Source organism: Taeniopygia guttata, chromosome 2 (genome assembly GCF_048771995.1).
Source record: "Taeniopygia guttata chromosome 2, bTaeGut7.mat, whole genome shotgun sequence".
Taxonomy (NCBI): domain Eukaryota; kingdom Metazoa; phylum Chordata; class Aves; order Passeriformes; family Estrildidae; genus Taeniopygia; species Taeniopygia guttata.
Genome location: NC_133026.1, coordinates 152,294,267 through 152,312,188, shown reverse-complemented (window position 1 = coordinate 152,312,188; position 17,922 = coordinate 152,294,267). Strand labels below are relative to the sequence as shown.

General features: G+C 54.5%; 1 protein-coding gene across 27 annotated transcripts in view; it reads right to left on the bottom strand.

Annotated features, from left to right (window-relative positions):
* Nucleotides 1-1,809: 1,809 nt before the first annotated feature.
* The window catches only part of SCRIB (scribble planar cell polarity protein), a 104,722-nt gene continuing 88,609 nt past the window's right edge, over nt 1,810-17,922 (bottom strand). For 22 of the 27 annotated variants that reach the window (XM_041714153.2, XM_041714160.2, XM_041714154.2 and 19 more), the window contains 8 exons: nt 17,817-17,906; nt 17,285-17,458; nt 13,166-13,330; nt 12,315-12,454; nt 11,601-11,638; nt 10,499-10,573; nt 8,846-8,897; nt 1,810-3,971 (listed from right to left, as the gene is read on the bottom strand). In XM_041714153.2, coding sequence (XP_041570087.2) covers nt 3,814-3,971; nt 8,846-8,897; nt 10,499-10,573; nt 11,601-11,638; nt 12,315-12,454; nt 13,166-13,330; nt 17,285-17,458; nt 17,817-17,906 — 892 coding nt within the window. In that variant the 3' untranslated portion in view covers nt 1,810-3,813. Of the gene's footprint in view, nt 3,972-8,691; nt 8,726-8,845; nt 8,898-10,498; nt 10,574-11,600; nt 11,639-12,314; nt 12,455-13,165; nt 13,331-17,284; nt 17,459-17,816; nt 17,907-17,922 lie in introns of all 27 variants that reach the window. The other 5 variants (XM_041714161.2, XM_041714164.2, XM_041714158.2 and 2 more) reach the window with 5 other exon arrangements.

The window sequence follows — 17,922 nt, the reverse complement described above, 5'->3', positions numbered from 1 at the left end:
CCGCCGCTGCTCCGGATCCCGGTCCGGCCAATCCCCGCCGGTGCCGCCGCTCTGTGCCCCTCTGCCGGCCCGGCCCGGCGGCAGACGCGCGGCCGCCGTTGTTGGGCACACGCGGCCGGTGCCGCCGGTTCCTCAGCCACCGGCACGGCGGGCGCACACGGGGGCAGGATGCACCGGGACAGGAGGAGCCGAGCAGGGAGGTGGCCGTGCCCAGGGCCCGGAGGTGACAGCGGGGGCTGTGCCGTGGGAGGTCCCGCAGAGCTGTGGCTCCGGGCTCTTCTGGTGCTGCATCGCTGACGGTGACTGAAAGCACAGAACCAACAAGAACTCCGCGCAGCAGGACCGGAGTGGCACTGAGGTGCGACCATAGCCCCATCTCCGGCAGCTGTAGGTCTCCAGAAGCAGCTGCAGGCCGGTGGGCAAGGCTGGAGATCAGCATTCCCCAGGCTCCGGTTATCCCGGGTGTTAAGGCGCCAGAGCTGACAAACAGGTGAATTTGTTGGGGTTTGCAGCTTCCAGGACAGCCCCTCCTGGCCGTGGGCAGACAGTCCTTGAGCAGAATCCCATAGTTATTCCAGACACCTGCTTGCTGTTCTGTATGCAGGGAAATGCAGGGAAGGGCCAACAAAGCCATCCCTCCTTACCTCACAGACCAACAGCAGACAGCACTGACTCCTGGAACCAAGAGAAGTTGCATTTGGCAGGATTAGAGAGGTAGGCAGTGCAGGTTCACAGCTGAAGTTGTGTCCAGATGTGACATTTCCTGCCCTCCATTTCCCAGAGCCCAGCTGTGAATTGCTGCTGCTGCTCAAGGCCGTCAGCTGCAAGAGTTTCTTGCAAACCTTGCAGCCCAGCCAGCTGTGCTCTGCTCTTTGCCCTTACCACCTTGAAGATCATTCTCCCTATATATTTAACTGGGTTATTTCTGTTCCTGTTTATACAAAAATAATAGAATCATAGCATGGTTGGGCTTGGAAGGGGTCTTAAAAGACCATATAGTTCCAAACCTACATGAATAATGCCCAAATAAATATCTCTAAATAAACTATTCCCATTGATGATGTTTCTGTGTTTACTTTTGTCTGAAGGGTTAAACTACTTCCCATTACCTATTCAGGGTTCAGTTGTGGGGGACAAATTAAAACACACAAAGAGAGGAACCTGGCAGTAAAACTGGCCCAAGGGAGAGCAGATCATCAAACAGCACAGGGCCGAGGACAGAGCCTGTATGAGGCTGCTCAGTCCTGAACCCTCCCTGACCAAGGGCCAGGCTGCTCCTCAGGTGCCACGGCCACAGCCAAGGCCCCTGTTCCAGCTGTACCTGTCACACAGGTGGAGCAAAAAGGCTGAGGTCTGGCCTCAGGAAAAGGAAATCCACCCTCTTCTGAGACTGCTGCTCCTTCCCTGGGGTGGCACAGCATGGTACCCATCCACTGAACCAGACTCAGGAAAACATGACTGAGCTACAGGAAATAGGGCTGGTTTTTACCAGTCAAATTACTTTAAAAAGTTTAATAATATAAATAAAATAGTGTTGAAGCTTTTTTTTTTTTTTTTTAAACACAGCCAAATAAGGAAAGCCAAGAGACTGAAGATCTTGCTGGTATCACTGTGTTTCATATTGGGTTTTTCTTCCCATCCCTGACTATTTTCAGCTGGCAGTAATTGGGGTGTGCATTAATTCGCGCTCCCAAAAGCAGGAACACCAGGAGCATCTTTGCTGGATCATGCAGTGAATAACAACCACCAGCAAAGCATTGATACTGAAACTGCAGACTTGACACAGGGCAAACCACTGTGACTAAAGGCTCTAAAACGTAAAGTAAACTTTATTATCCTTGAACCACAAAATAGATTTCTTTGGTTGTACAAATTTCACTAGTTACAGTCTTGATGCGCTAATTTTCCCTCAGAGTCTCTTAGGAGAGAACGGGAGAGAATCCAGAGCCTGGCACCAGGTACCGCACAGGGAAAGGAGAGAAGAATCACAAGTTAGTCACCAAAACCCAGCCAGGATTGTTTCCAAAACTGCTCTTGTTAAAAAGCAAATGCTAAAATTAGATTTAAAAAGGAAAAGCTCAAATTGCTGATGATGGAGGCAGCTGCAGCTGCAGCATGAGATTATCAGAGTTCCCCTTCACAAGTCTGTAAAATCGAAACATAGAGTCAGTTAAAATGATCCGCTGGATTTTGGCATGAAAGGAGAGGCTCAACTGAGAAACTGCACCCAAAAAACTGCATCCAACTCTTTCCTTCAGCAAATGTACAAGCAGATGTGCCTGTCAGTGCCCAGCCACTGTGAGGCTTAAGGTCCAACCCTGATCTTACTGGGGAGTCAGAGAGCACCAATGGACAGGGAACAGGACTGTGTCGAGCTCGGACCTTCCTCACGGTGAGAGGCAGTGATTAAAAAAACGAAAAGGGTTGTTTCCCCTCACTAGTGGCAGCAGAGGCTGATGGCAGAGTTGGGAGCAGCAGCTGTAACCTCCACATCTGCAGAGCTCACGATTCAGAACCAGCTCACAGCCCTTGTTCCACATGTGGAAACCAAGGCTCACAGCCCCACTCATTTCTCATTTTCCTTTTTCCCTCTTGTGTGGGCAAACGTGCATTTTCCCTGTCCTCCATGGGAAGGGGCCTGAAGCCAACGAGCTGGCAAAGTGGAACTGTGTGGTTATTGCAAGGCACAGGCCAGCCCCATCCTGCTCCTGGTGCTCCCTGCCAGCCCACACACCAGGCACCCCGTGACATCCCACCACACCCTACAGCCAGCGTAGACACTGTGGACTCCCCACCAGCACCTCCATGTGTAGGATCCTGTAACTCCCAACGTGACCCCAGCAACTCCACATTCTACCCATCCCCAGTTCCTGAACTCTACCCACTAAGGTACCTACTGTCACACCTCCCACCTCTGCCACCGTGTCCTGCCCCCCGTCCTGCTCCCACTGCTGTCACACACCCCTGACACCCCTGCTCTGGCTGTCAGCTCTGTCCCAGTCCTGCCCCAGCTGACCAGTTCAGCCCCAGTGCCACAGGAGACTCCTCCACTCGTGTGCTCTGGAGTGGCTCCTGCTGTGGTGACAAAGGGGGATGTGCCCATCCAGGGTGGGAGCTGTCCCAGGACAGCACAAAGCCCCAACAGGAGCAGTGTCCCATCAGGACAAAGGCAGGTGGCAGAGAGCTGGCTCCGTTTTCCTTGAGCACAGAGTGCCAGTGGCAGAGGGAGGCACTTTGCTGGAATTCTGATGGGTTTTTTCCTTTTTTTTTTCCCTTCTTTTTGCCTCCAAGCTTCCCATTCCCAAACACTCCCAAAGGGAAGTGAGGTGACACAGTGCAGGAGGTGGGAGAGGATGCTTTTTGGCAAAAGACTGGAAATCAAATAGGAGTAAAGGCAGGCTGGACCTTCCTCCCAATTCCCAACAGAGGAGAAGCTCCTTTTAACTACAAAACTCAAGTTGAGGCAGTAACAGCTGGAGCCCAATACACTCTCACACTCCTACATTCTCCCTGTCCTACTCTTCCCCACACACAATATTTACAGGCTAAAAAGCTGCCCACTCTCCTGGCCACCCTTCCTCTCCATCTGCCAGCAGTCAGTCCAGTGTTGTCCCAGTTTTGGGATGTGCCCCAGTGCACTGTTGGGTGAGGAACGAGGGCGGTTCACAGCCCCAGAGGAGTCAGCTGGCCACAGGGCTCACGGGCAGCTTGGTCCCAGCCAGAGTCTGTAGGCAGGGGGGCAGCCTGCTGCTGTCCCCGGAGCTCCCGAAGGGCTGTGCCAGGCCAGTCCATTGCCCAGGTGTGGCAGGTCACCTATGTGGGGACAGCGGTCTCCAGGCTGCGCCGGCTGTGCCGGAGCTTCCGCTTGCTGCTGTACAGGGCCATGTCCTCCAGGGCTGAGGGAGCTGCTGCTGATGGATCCCCTGTTCCCAGTGTGTCCTCCTCTGGCTGCCCATCCTGCTCCTGGTGAACTGCAACGACAAGAGGTGCTGGATCTGAAGACAAAGCCCTGGGTTAACTCAGGGAAGACCCTGAAAAGGATGAGGCACAGGCTGCCCAGAGGAGCTGTGGCTCGCAGCAACCCGGCCTGATGGAAGGTGTTCCTGCTCAGGGCATGGGTGGGACTGGGTGGTCTGAAAAGACCCCTCCCATCCAAACCATACCGTGATTCTGGCAGCATGCAGCTGGCACAGTTAATGCAGATGTCAAGGCTATCATAGGATGACAGAATGGTTTGTGTAGGAAAGAACCTTAAAGCTCATGCCATCCCACACCCTGCCACAGGCAGGGACAACTTCCACTATCCCAGGTTGCTCCAAGCCCTGTCCAACCTGGCCTGGAACACTTTCAAGGAGTGTTCCAGGGTATTCCCAGGTGCTGGATTTGGGACAGCATTGGCCTCAATTACTCACAGTAACCTCCTGCACAGAACATCCTGGTGGCCTGCAGCTCATGTAGGGACCAGTGGGTGCTGAGAAGGAAGAGCCATGTGTGAGAAGACTCCTGCCTGTAACAGCCATTGTACACTGAATGGGACTGAAGAGCCAAGCTGTATGGAACACCAAGTGTCCTGAAATGCTTCTGCTCTCCAGAGCAGGGATCCACCCTGACCCGGGTCTGCAGGGGTCCTTTGGTCACAGAGGGGAAGGAGAGTCTTTGCTCACTGGCCCAGCTGGCCAGGAGGCCTTTGAACTTAGGGGCACCACAGAGACATGGTGGGACAGCTGCTGTGCCTCAGGTATTGGAATGGGAGGATCCAGACCCTTAATGAAGGACGGGGCAAGGAGGTGAGGGTCACCCCTGTGTCAGGCCCAGCTGGATGCAGGGAGCTGCACCCAAGAGCTCTGAGGAGCTGACCAGAGCTCACAGGACTGCAGAGACAGGTGACATTCCTGACCAGGGACAGGTGACATCCTGAGGGGATGAGGTCTCCACAGACAGATGGGAGCAGCCTCACATTCACAAGCCTTGGTCCTTGGGGCCGGTGGGGGGGAAATTCAACCACCCCAGTATCTGTAGGAAGGCAGTCCACGAGCTTCAAGTGCAAATGGGTTCCTGGGAAGTCCCTCTGAAGCCTCTGGATGCAGAAGAGACCCTCAAGCAGAGAAATCCATGAAGGTCTGTCAGCCGAAAGGCTCAGTCTGCTGAGCTGTGCCAGTGTCCCACCCTCTCCTCCACCGCAGGCCTCTGGCAAGGAGAAGCCATTCCCCCTTGTCCTGTCACTCCAGGCCCAGGTGAAAAGTTCCTCCCAGCTCTCTTAGAGCCCCTTTAGGCTCCCCAGAGCTTCTCTTCTGTAGGCTGAACACTCCCAGCCTGGGCAGCCCCTTCAGAGAAGGCTGGGGCTTGGCAGCAGGTGACTGATCCTCAGACAAGGCACCCAGGTAAAAAAGCAACACAAGGGCACATAAAGATAAAAACCCAGCCTGGGTGGGTGGGGGAGATCCCCTGGCTCAGAGAGAAGCCAGTCCTTTTAGACCCTCTAGGCCAAAGGACCCCCAAACATGCAGGTTTAGTGATTCCCATGTAGCACACTAGGCTTTAAAAACATTTCGGTTGTGCCCTGGGAAAAGCTCTACTGAAAACAGGAGGGGCAGGAAGGGGCTGTGTTACCCAGTAGGAAAAGGGCGGGAAGGGGCTGTGTTACCCTGCAAGACAAGGGCAGGAAGGAGCTGTTACCCAGTAGGAAAAGGGCAGGAAAGAGCTATGTTACCCCACAGGAAAGGACAGGAGGTGCTGCCACAGGACCCAGCAGCCAGGACTTGTACCTGGGTCAGTATCTTGCAAATGAGGAAGAGTGAGGAAGGCTGTATCAGAAGAGACTTCTGATGCCACCAAGCTGTAGCAGGGAGTCAAATGAAGCTCAGTTATAACAAAGTGGCTCATGATCCCATACAGCTGAGGGGTAAAATGACACGGAAGGGGCAATTTACTGCAGATAGGAATAGATTCAAGAAAGAAAGAAGTCAAAGCCTCGGTCTCAGAAAGTGCAAACCCACTGATTGCTGCAGCCTGGAGTAATTCTGGAAGGAACTACTTTGTGCATTTCTTCTTTTGTGTCCTTTTCTGGCACTCCCAGTGGCTCCCATCACACCCCAGCTCAGCCAGAACCTTGTGCTGATTCACTAAGTTCATTTTTACACTACTGGATGACATTTAAGCTCAATAAAAGGAATAGAATCCTGACTGTATAAAAGAAATGCCCCATCCTTGAATGAGATGATGGCTCTGTAGGCACTGGCAGAGATCTCTGTGTGCACTGGCAGCTTCCCAGCAATGCCATTTCACTTCGAGGTTTAGGTACTGGAAGAGGTGGGAGGGAGAACAAAATTCAGAATATTCACAATTCACAAACTGCAGGCAGTCCTGGTCCCCTCCTCCACCTTGGACACTGATAAAATAAAAAGGGTCCAGATGAGTGTGGGAATTATTCCCACTAAGAGAAACCAGGATTTGCCAGCCTGGAAAGAAGGGAAGTGCTGCTCCGTTGGCTGATGTGGCTGGCACAGACAGACCAGTGAGACAGAGTCACTCACTGCACCCCAGAAGGCCCAAGGGAGTTATCAAGAAACAATCAGAGCAAATAAAATGCCTCATTGTGGAACCTGAGATCACAACACTCCATGGAAGATTAAAAAAATCTGGGCAGTTTTACAGAGACATATTCCATTGCTGATGCAGACACAACACCTGGTTCAAGACATGCCCACACAATAGGTGAGCCCAGAAAATTGAGAGTATTCATCTATACAGGCTCATTTTCCCTGTTTCTTATGGTCTTACCCTAAGAACCAACTTCCAGCCAGACAGGATCCTGGTGTATCCTGAAGCAGTACAGGCCTCACTCATGTCTCCCATCCTGAGAGAAAACAGAACTACAGGAGGAAAGCACAGGCACTGCCACTGGTGTGAACCCAGAGATTCCAGTGGTGTGAGATGCTAGCCTTTTGGTGGGAAAGAGCCCGTGAAATGCAAGTCTGGAGAAGAACAGAATGGATCTTCAGAGCAGAGATGTGGCTGAAGAGGCTGAACAGGGATAAATTAAAGCCACAGGAAGGCAGAAAGAACATGTTTGGCTCCAGAGCTGCAGAGTTCATTACCCAACACCTCATTACCAACCAGGGGAAGGATGGGGAAGCACCTTTCCTGTGGCAGCTGCTGCCAACAGCAGAGCCCAGGTGGGCAAGGGGTACAGGGAAAAAGCAGCTCCTCACATTCCATAAGCAGGTTTCCAGTAACAGGAATAGCACACGGTCATCAGGGGAGTTTCTGGAACCTGAGGGTTACAGGACTGGGAAGCAAAAGTTTCCAGGTGATCTGGAAGAGTCATGCCACAACAAAGGGAAATTTCTTGGTTCCACCCTGAAAATGCTGCTCTGCAGTTCACTAACTCCACACCCCCATGGAAACTTTGGAATAAAAGCTTTTAAATCCATTTAAGAGATGATGACCATGAAGTCAGACCAGAAAATGGAAAAACTGTTTCTGCATGGGCAAAAGGACAAGGGTGTGCTGGGAGGAGTGAGATGCCAACACTTTCCTGCAGTTGGATTTCCTCTGAGTTCCTGATGTAATGGTTTGCTAGCACAAAGTTTCAGAATTGCTGTGAGTCAAAAAGCCATAATTCCATGATCCAGGACAATTCTGATTATGCTGGCCGGAATGCTGCACTGCCTGGGAGAGTGAGATGGGATGGGGGGCTCTGGAAAAGCCAGGAGAGCTTGGTCCCATGCCAGGAGAGCTGACTGCATCCTCACCTCCATCCTTTCCAGATGATGTGGAACAAGCCTGCTTCTTGTTTGTGTGCCTCACACACATCCCAGGTGATTTAGGCATTGCTTAAGGACTGAGGGCTGGGTCTCTCGATGAGCAGCACTCTTTTCTTTCTGGCTTTCATCCCATTTGAGGGCCCAACAGAGCAGAGACAAGCAACAGTGAGCTCTGGATGCCCTAAGCAGCAGCTGCTATTCCCCAGACCTTCCCTGACCTCTCAGATCCCTGCACTGCCTGAACAAACAACCTCAAGAGAATAACCCAGAGCTTAGAGGATGACTCTGAGGGATGAAGAACAGATCCTGTTCTCAGGAAAGTAAGTTTGTGTAGAGTCCTGCCGCAGAACCTCCTTCTGGAAACAGCTCAGCCCTGGGTCAGCTGTCTGGGACGCAGCCTGGACTCAGAGGAATTTGTCAAGATAAAAGGAACTGGGTTTTTCTTTCTTAAGTAAAGGGGTGAAACATGCAAAAAGGGTAGAAGCAAACCAGCACCAACTGTTAGAGGCAGCAGGAGGCCACACAGCAGGCAGGCTCTGCCCAGCTCCGTGGTGCTGCTGCAGCACCTGGACCCAGCTGGGTGAGTCTCAGCTGTCTGGGACAGGCAGACACAGCCCAGCTGACAGCCCACAGAGCCAGCTGCACACCTTTAACTCCTGCTGACTGAGATGGCCACGAGCCACGAGTGTACCTTGCATGAATTTACCTGCACAATTCCCTGTTCCAGCAAAAGGGGCATGGGGCAGCCCCTGCATGATGGACATCGTGCACCTGCAGCAGGTGACAGAGGCCAAAACTTCCCTGCCACATCCTACTGCCACTCTATCCAGGACACAAAACTGGAGAAAACCAGGCATGCTTGTAACACAGCACACTGGGAAAATTAGTCATCACTGAAAATGATGCAAATATACAAATATCGTACCCAAAATGAACGCAGTGAGCGCGGAGCTGTCATTCTAGAACAGACAAAACACGGCATTGCTTCAGGCAACAGAAGGTGAGGGTCTCAGGGTGGTCCCAAGGCAAGGAGAACCCTCCAGAACAGAGCAGGGAGGGAGCAGTCAGCCAAGGCTCACCTGAGTTACTCCGGTCATCGATGTGTCTGAGGTCATCAGCTGCATCAGGGGACTGCAAGAGAAATGTGAAAGGTTACACCTGTAACACCTGTGCCCAGGGACTCCCCCATGCACCTGCTCACAGCCCACAGAGGGACACTGCCACAGAGGGGACACTGTCCAGAGGGACACGGCCATGGTGGGGACAGGGCCACAGAGACTCCAGCTGGAATCCCTTGTGCCTGGCCCAAGCACCCACTGCCTGGCCTGTGTGCAGGAAGGAGAGGAAGAAACACAAAAGGCACAAAGTGCAGAGAGTGAAGAAAAAGGCTTTAAGCTGAAAGAGGGGAGATTTGTGTTGGATATGAGAGAGAAACCTTTCCCTGTGGGTGGGCAGGCCCTGGCACAGGTGCCCAGAGCAGCTGTGGCTGCCCCTGGATCCCTGGCAGTGCCCAGGGCCAGACTGGATGGGGCTGGGAGCAGCCTGGGATAGGGGAAGGGGTCCTTGCCCATGCCACAGGGTGGAATGGGATGGGATTTAAGGTCCCTCCAAAGCCAAACCATCCCAGGATTCTGTGAACTATTGCACCCGGAGAGGCTCACAGTGCCTGAGGATATGGAGGTGCAGCCTTCTCAGCTGTCTGCAGACCCAGTGCTGCACCCAAGGAAATGTGGGGGGTCTGGAGCTGCCACAGAGCTCAAGCAGCCAATCCTCCACCTCACCTGGGACAGAACTGGAGAGGGGCACATCCCAAAGAAAGGCACTCCAGGAAAATGAGGAACGACTTCCAGGAGCAGAGCAATACCACAAGGGACAGGTGCCAGTGGAAAACAGACACCAAATAAAGACAAAACTGCCTGAGAATCCTCACAGCCAGCCTGTCTGGAGTAGCACACCTTTGTGTCCCCACAGTGAGGTGAAGCCCAGTGTGGCAGTGCTTGCTGGCTCTCCACACACGGAATCTGCTTCATGGTCTGCATAAAAATCTAAAAAACCTACCTCAAACCGTTCAGGCACAGGATATCTGCCCAATTCAGCTGTCACAAATGCCATCAGGGACTGAGTGACCTGGGCAGTTACAGCTCCCAGCCCTACCAGATTGGTTCCAGGGGCCCCCAGAACAGGGGCCAGGGGCCAGGCTCACCTCCAAAGCTGGCAATCCATGATTAAAGAGCTTAAACCAGCCCATTTGAGGAAGGAGAAGCACCTCGTCATGGCTTTCACTCTCAGAACCAGGTGTTGACTCCACAGCTCACTGCCAGCAGAACTACAGCTTGAGAACAGGCCCCCAGCAGCTCCTCAGGCAGGACACCCGGCACAGCCCAGCTGGAAGTTCACATCTGCTCCCATTTGGCATTTGCTAGCCATCACGTCTGTAACTTTTTCTTCCATTTTAGTTCTCATCTTTCACTTAAAAATATTTCAGGAACCATTCTGGTGAAGCTGCAGATGTTTTCTATCTGCAAATCTTCTGTCATTAATTTTAAAACCATCTGGGCCAACTTTTTCCTAATTCCTCTTGGCTGAAGCTTCCAACAAGCCCTCAGTTTTCAGCAAGACTGCTATCACTGCCCCTGCACAGCCCTCTGCAGAGGGCTTCCCCAAATCCCTCAGCCTCAGCGCCTCCACCAAGCCCTGAGCTATCCAGAGGTGGCTCAGCATGCAGTTTATACCTGGATTTCGTAAACAGGTTTGGAGGAAGGAATAGCAGCAAATTCCCGGTAGTCAAACTTCTTTTCAGACATTGACTAGAAGGGACAGCAGAAGGGAAGAAACAGAGAAGAGAGAGTGAGGGAGAAGAAGGGCTGGAGAGGCAGCAGCAAGCTGAGCAATCCAAGCAGAGATCCCAGCAGAAGCAGAGGGACATCCTCAGGGAGAGGCAGGAGTGCCTGGACAGAGCCTGGGACGTGGGGCATCCCTGGACACTGCCTTTGGAGCTCTCCTGGTGGCAGGACAGGGGTTTGGAGGCACAGAGGAAACACCACGTGCTCCAGTGAAATGCTAGTACACACCAAGTCAGCTAGGAAAGCTGGTTTTGGGGGGAAGTTCATGGCAAGACTTCTGACAGCCAGAGCAGAGTCAGAATTTCAATCCAGGGCTGTGTTGTGGGGTGACCTGGCAGGACAAGGCTCCCTCTCTGCTGCTGCTCCCCGCTGCTTTCCCTGGTTTGTCTCACCAGTCCTTACAGTGCTGTGCCACAATGGCCCATGGCATTTACTCAGGGCTAGGAAAAGGAAAATGCTGATTGCAGCTGAAGGGCTGCCTTGTGCTCTTGAGGAAACACAGGGCCAAAGTCCCTGCAGTGAAGTGAAAGGCTTTCTGAAGCAGGGAAAGGCCTCCTGAACCTGGGGAAAGGCTTCCTGAAGCAGGGAAACGCTTTCTGAATCTGGGGCAAGGCCCTCTGAGCATAGGGAAAGGCATTCTGAACCTGGGGAAAGCCTTTCTGAGCATGGCAAAAGGCTTTCTCTATCAGGGAAAGGCTTTCTGAACCTGGTGGAAAACCTTCTGAACAAGGAGGTAAAGAACCATGGAAATGATGAGTTCATAAAATAGGGAACAGAAAGCAGATGTCCCCTGGGAGCTGCAATAAAGGGGGGTACCTCTGGCCAGGAGTTTGGCCAAGTTCCATCCACTGACCCCTCATATTTATGTGCACCACGCAGCCAGGCTGGCTTCAAGGACTGAGTGGGGACCCACAGCTCCCAGCACAGCTGAGAAACCAGGGAATCCCAGGATTTAGGGAAGGTGACAAAAGCAAGCAGGAGAACATCATACCAGTCTTCCAGGGGAAGTGACGTTCCTGGGGCTGCAATCTGCAGGAGGTGACAGAAGAGCAGAATTAGTGACAGGCTGGCTGTGTGACAGTCACCCCCAGCCAGCTCCTTCCTCAGCAGCATGTCAGGGTGGTGACACCATGCTGAGGGCAAGCCCTGCCTTCTGCCCTCCCAACCAACACCTCTTCACTACTTTCTTAGAAAATCAGGATGTGGCTGTGCTCCCACTCTGTTCCCTGGAACCTCAGCGCTGCCCCAGGTGCTGTCACATGTCCTGCAGCTGAGGCCCATCCCTGTGCTGTCCCCACGTGTCCCCAAGGACCATCCAGCTGGGTGGAAGGAGGGAATTGCTCTCCAGAGCTGTGCTGTGAGCGGGCTGAGCTGCAGGAGCCCTGCCTGTGTCCCTGCAGGCAGCAGCAGCTGCTCTATACCTTCCAGCTGGGTGGAAGGAGGGAATTGCTCCCCACAGCCCTGTCTGTGCACTGCAGCAGCTGCTCTGTACCTTCCAGCTGGGTGGAAGGAGAGAATTGCTCCCCACAGCCCTGCCTGTGCACTGCAGCAGCTGCTCTGTACCTTCCAGCTGGGTGAAAGGAGAGAATTGCTCCCCACAGCCCTGCCTGTGCACTGCAGCAGCTGCTCTGTACCTTCCAGCTGGGTGGAAGGAGGGAATTGCTCCCCACAGCCCTGCCTGTGCACTGCAGCAGCTGTTCTGTACCTTCCAGCGGTGTTGGCGACGGCGTCGGCGCGGGCGAGGGGGACTCTGCCAGCTGCTCCAGCGTGCTGCGCTTCTTCCCCTCCTTGGACTTGGCAATGACCATCTGGGCTTTGAGAGCGTCCTGCTCCAGGGATTTCATCCTGCCTCAGGAATGGGGTGGGGAGGAGAAGCCATCAGTGCTGGTGAGGGGACGGGTGCCACCTGTGTATGGCAGGGCAGGGACGGAGCCCGTGGGCTGAGCACGGGGAGTGGAACAAAGCCCCGAGGGTCCCCGAGGCAGGCAGGAGGACAGCTGGGCTGGCTGCCATCCCAAAACACACATGGGACCACATGTGTCAAACACACAGAGCCCGAAGCTATGGATCAACACACTGAGAAGCTGCGGGCAGCCCCAGAGTGCCACACAACAGGACAGTGACTCTAGCTGGGGACAAAACTGCAAGGATCACACAAGCAGGATTGGTTCTTGGGGGCTTTATTCTCCTCTGTGCTCCATGTGCTGCACCTGAACCCTCCTCAGCCATCAGGAGATCATGGAAGGCCAGGCTGGATGGGGCCCTGAACACCCTGGTCTGGTGGAAGGCGTCCCTGCCCATGGCAGGGGGTAGAACTGGGGGATCTTTAAGGTACCTTCCAATCCCACTGGGATTCTGTGGCAGAGCTGTGAAAAAGTGGGTCCAGCCCTCAGAGAGGTCTGTTCCTTTCTCCCATCAGACAGCCCCAGCATCCCCCCTTGTTCTCCTGGCAGTGGACACCAGGGACCACTCCCACATCCTCCTGCCCCAGGAGGCCCTGGTGGGGCACAGGGACCCAGACAGGAGCATGCAGCCATGGGGAAGGGCAGTGCACACCTGGATTGGCCTCCTGACCCAGGGATTCTCGAGGCGTGGCTCTGCACTGGGCTAGCCATGTGAGCTGGCCTGGCCCCGGGAGCAGGAGCCCACTGCCGGGACTGGTACAGCCTCCTGGCCAGGTCCTGCTCGTACTGTTTAACACTGTCTTCAAGAGCTGAGGATCTGAGGAGTAGCAGCAGGAGAAGGAGGAGGAGAAGGAGGAGGAGGGAGAGGAAGAGATGATGGTGATGAACATTGCAGCAGACAAGAACAGGAAAAGAAAGAAACAGATATAGGAACGTACCCTGGGGAGGGGAAATACGGGTCTGACACAGGGGCAGCCTGGGCTACTCTGGTGCCAAACCTGATCCCACCCAACCCTGGCCACTGCTGAGGCAGCAGGAACCCCTGGAGGCAGTTCCTGGGCACAGGAACAGCCTCCATCAGTCCCCACATCCAGGGCTGCCTCTCCCTGTCTGCTGGGGGGGACCAGGAACAGCTCCAGCCCCAGGGGAAAGGCTGTGGGTGGTCAGAGAGTGTGTGAGTGTGGGTCAGACTGAGGGTGTGGGCACACGTGGGACAGCCTCTCAGGTACACTGACCCCATGTTCCACAACACACCTCAGCTGGACCAGGGAACACAATGGCCAAGCACAGGACACACATTTTTGTCCTGGGACACTGAAGTGAGTGTGTCCCTAAACCAGGGTGTGTGAGGGAGGAAAACTGCCAAAATGCTCATGGGCCCAGCTGGGCACCTGGCCCAGGGTGTAAACCCAGCCTCTGAACCTCCCTCTTCCCATGGGACACAGGCCTCGAGGGACAGGCCACAGGGGAAGGCCTCTCACTGCCAGAGGGAGAGTTAGATGGGATATCCAGAAAAAATCCTTCCCTGTGAGGGTGGTGAGGCCCTGGCACAGGGTGTCTAGGGAAGCTCTGGCTGCCCCTGGATCCCTGGCAGTGTCCAAGGCCAGGCTGCACAGGGCTTGGAGCCAGCCTGGGACAGGGGAAGGTGTCCCTGCCACGGCAGGGGTGGAACCAGACGAGCCCTAAGGTCCCTTCCACCCCAAACTGCTCCATGATTCCATGACTGTGTGTCTGCACAGAGCACGGGGTGCTGGGGGAAGGGGGCACCACACATCCCAGCAGGGCACTGATGGCACAGGGAGAACAAGGAAAGCCCAAGAAGGTGCAAACTGAGGGGTCACGAGTGAGCACAGAGCAGAGAACTGGAAAGAAGCAGAAGACAGGAGATCAGAAAGGGAGGAACAAACCCAGTGGCACTTGGAGAGAACGTGGGTTGGTGGGGCTGAGCCTCCTGAGTGGGGCAGTGCAGAACTTGCCCTGCAGCACAGAGGCCTCTGGGACAGGACCTGACCACATCACTGTGCCCATCCCAGAGCTGGGAAGAGGGGCTCTGAGAGCACTAGATCCTCCTGGAGATCTGTGGCAGCAGGGAATAGTCCCTCCTTGGCTCACAGAAAGGAGCATTGCAGTGACTGATCCCTGCCCAAAGCACCAGCCAGGTCGTTCTCCAGGAGCTGCACAGAAAGCTGGGCCTTGGCACTGGAAGCAAAGTGGAGCTGAAGCCCTGGTCTGCCAAAATTAAACCCAGAGAGGCTGGATCTGATAGCTCAGGCAGCTGAAGCCCTGGCCTGTCACAGTTAAACGCAGAGGGGCTGGATCTGACAGCTCAGGCAGCTTCTCCTTGACAGGCACTCCCTCCTCAGGAAGGCTCTTCTTTTGCTAGCCTCATTTTCCATGGACAAAACACACTTAAAAGAGTGAACGTTTGGGATGAGAGATCTCTCTTCTGCCCACAGTGCCCTGGTGCTCCACACTCACTAACCCTCCTGAAGTGTCATGTGAAACTTTTACTGTGCCCTGAGCAGCTCCAGCCAAGTCCCAGCTGCCCCAAGACCACCGGCAGATGAACAGCAACATTACAGGAGCAAATCACATCATCACAGCACCTAAAAGCATCCTGTCCCCTCCCAGCATTTTCAGGTTTATCTGCTGGCAACACCAAGCTCCTGGAAGAGCAGAGTCCCCAGACTGGAGCTGCACACCTGGGAGAGCAGCACGGACTCTGCATGGGCAGCATCCTGTTTGTCCTTCTGAAACCCGCCTTAAACAAAGCTTCTACCACAGCATTCCTTGGACACATTCAGCTTGGGCACAAACCAGAGCTGACAGATCTGAGCCCTCCCCAGCAAGAGAGAATGATGGGGAAGTGGAGGCAGGAGGGAGGGAAACCCTGCATGTCTCACTGGGAAGGGGTGGCAGATGGGGCAGGGATGCGCAAGGATGTGGATTTCCAGGAGAGGCCTGACAGGAGGCCTGAGGACCAAGGGTAAGTCTGTGCAGATGTGTGACACTGTGGTGCTTGCACAGTGCCACACTGATGGCTGCTCTTGGCACAATTTCACACTGACAGCTTTTCCTGAGACAGAGATGTGATTCCAGCCCTCTCCAAGCACCTGCAGCACAGGGAGCTTGGTGGTCTCTCCAGCCTCATAAGGAAGGATATGGCAGAGCAAGGCAGTCCCTAAAGAGGCTCCAAGACAGGTGGAGGGAGACTTTGGACAAAGACCTGGAGTGTCAGGACAAGGCTGAATGGCTTCCCACTGCCAGAGGGCAGGGGAATCTCAGAAAATCCTGCCCTGGGAGGCCCTGGCACTGGGTGCCCAGAGAAGCTGTGGCTGCCCCTGGATCCCTGGATGTGTCCAAGGCCAGGTTGGGATGGATGGCCTTGATGGTTCCTCTCCCCTGAACCACCCTGGGATTCTGTGAAAACCAATCTCAGAGAAAATTCTCAAAGCCCCAGAACATCCACCTCTCACTGAGGATCTGCTTTGCAGCTCTCCACTCTCGGAGCTTCCCAGGAGCAACAGCCCCATGATCATCCATGTCAAGCACAAACACTGGAACTGCTCCCACTGATCCCTCCAGTCTTTTCCAAAACCCTGTCCTCTCCAGGCCTCATCCAAACCCCAAAGGAGACAGCTCAGACTGTCCTTTGAATGTCTCCTACAGGAATATCAGGAGAAGAAAAACTATCAATAGGAGCAGCCTAATTTTTGGAAGGAATTCTATGATGAAGTAAACGTCTGAACTAGCTTCAAGTCTTAAATTCTGAATTAGGAAGTTCTCTTTCTTCCAGAACAACTTTTAGTCAGTCTTTCATGGCTGATAGAACCGCTCATGTGGGTAAGAATGGGAATGGCCAGATCCTGCCAGTGTCTTGGCTGCAGCAGGATTTCCAGCCCAGCAATACTGGAACTGTGAAATTCCATTGTTCCTTTCGGACATTTGCAGTTTCAGTTACACTATTTCAGAAGGGTTACAAATAAGGTGGGAATGGCGTGCTGAGGGAAGGACACAGCCACCACAACACTCAGCTGGGCTCGTGTTCATGGTGAACTCCCTGTGTCCAGGGCTGGGCAGGCACTGGGGGAATGTGGAGCCCTGCCCCTGCCCTGTGCTGACAGAGGGGACAGGCTCAGGCAGGCCACCAGTGCTTGGCACTGCTTGGACAGATCCTGCACAGCCTCCCTCAACATCTGCCCTTGAAAGGGTTCCTCTATTCCCTGGTTTTACTCCCTTTGAGTCCCAGCCGTGCAGGACCACCCCGCTCTGTGACAGGATCCCCATTCCCTGGTTTTACTCCTTTGCTGTGTGACAGGATCCCCGTTCCCTGGTTTTACTCCCTTTGAGTCCCAGCCGTGCAGGAGCTGCCCTGCTCTGTGACAGGATCCGTGTCCCCTGGTTTTACTCCCGGTGGGTCCCAGCCATGCAGGACCACCCTGCTCTGTGACAGGATCCCCGTTGCCTGGTTTTACTCCTTTGCTGTGTGACAGGATCCCCATTCCCTGGTTTTACTCCCTTTGACTCCCAGCCATGCAGGACCACCCTGCTCTGTGACAGGATCCCCGTTGCCTGGTTTTACTCCTTTGCTGTGTGACAGGATCCCCGTTCCCTGTTTTTGCTCCTTTGCTCTGTGACAGGATCCCCATTCCCTGGTTTTGCTCCTTTGCTGTGTGACAGGATCCCCGTTCCCTGTTTTTACTCCCTTTGACTCCCAGCCGTGCAGGACTGCCTGCTCTGTCCCACAAGGGGCAGTGCCGCTCTGGCTCACCGTGCTGCCCTCCACATGGCGCGTTTCTCGGCCTCCAGGGCCCGGCGTTCTGCCGGGGACAGCTCCTTGTCCTGCCCGCCCAGCAGCTCGGGGCTCTGCATCCGCAGCCGCTCCTGGTGCCGCCGCTCGGCCTTGGCCGTGCGCACGGGAGCGCCGGGGTCCGCCGGGCTCAGCCTGCCGAGAGAAGGTGACAGGGAGGCTGTGGGGCGTCTGGAGCTCACCTGCCAGGCAGTGGCAGCTCTGCTCCCCTGCCCGGTGCTGCTGGCATGGGCTGCTGTGGATGGGGAGGACACAGGAAAGCTCCTTGTAGGGAGTTTCTGGCTCAACGGGGCTTGGACTATTCTTGGAGCAACCCCCAAAGTGCAGGGGGTTGAAATCAGAGGGTCCTGAAGGTCCCTCCAACCCAACGCATCTGGATTCTATGAAGTTGGTTCTGATAAGTTCCCCTTCCTCCCCTAAATCCCTCCTTTGCAGCCCCTGGCTGCTGAAAAGGGAGGGACTCTCCAGCCCCTGCCCCAGCTGCCCCACTCACCCCGACATGGAGTTGGTTCTGTGCTCAGGCTTGATCCCCTCCTCCAGGGAATTCCTCTGTGAGCTGTTGTTCTCACTGAGCTCCAAGGGCCTGGAGAAAAACCCCT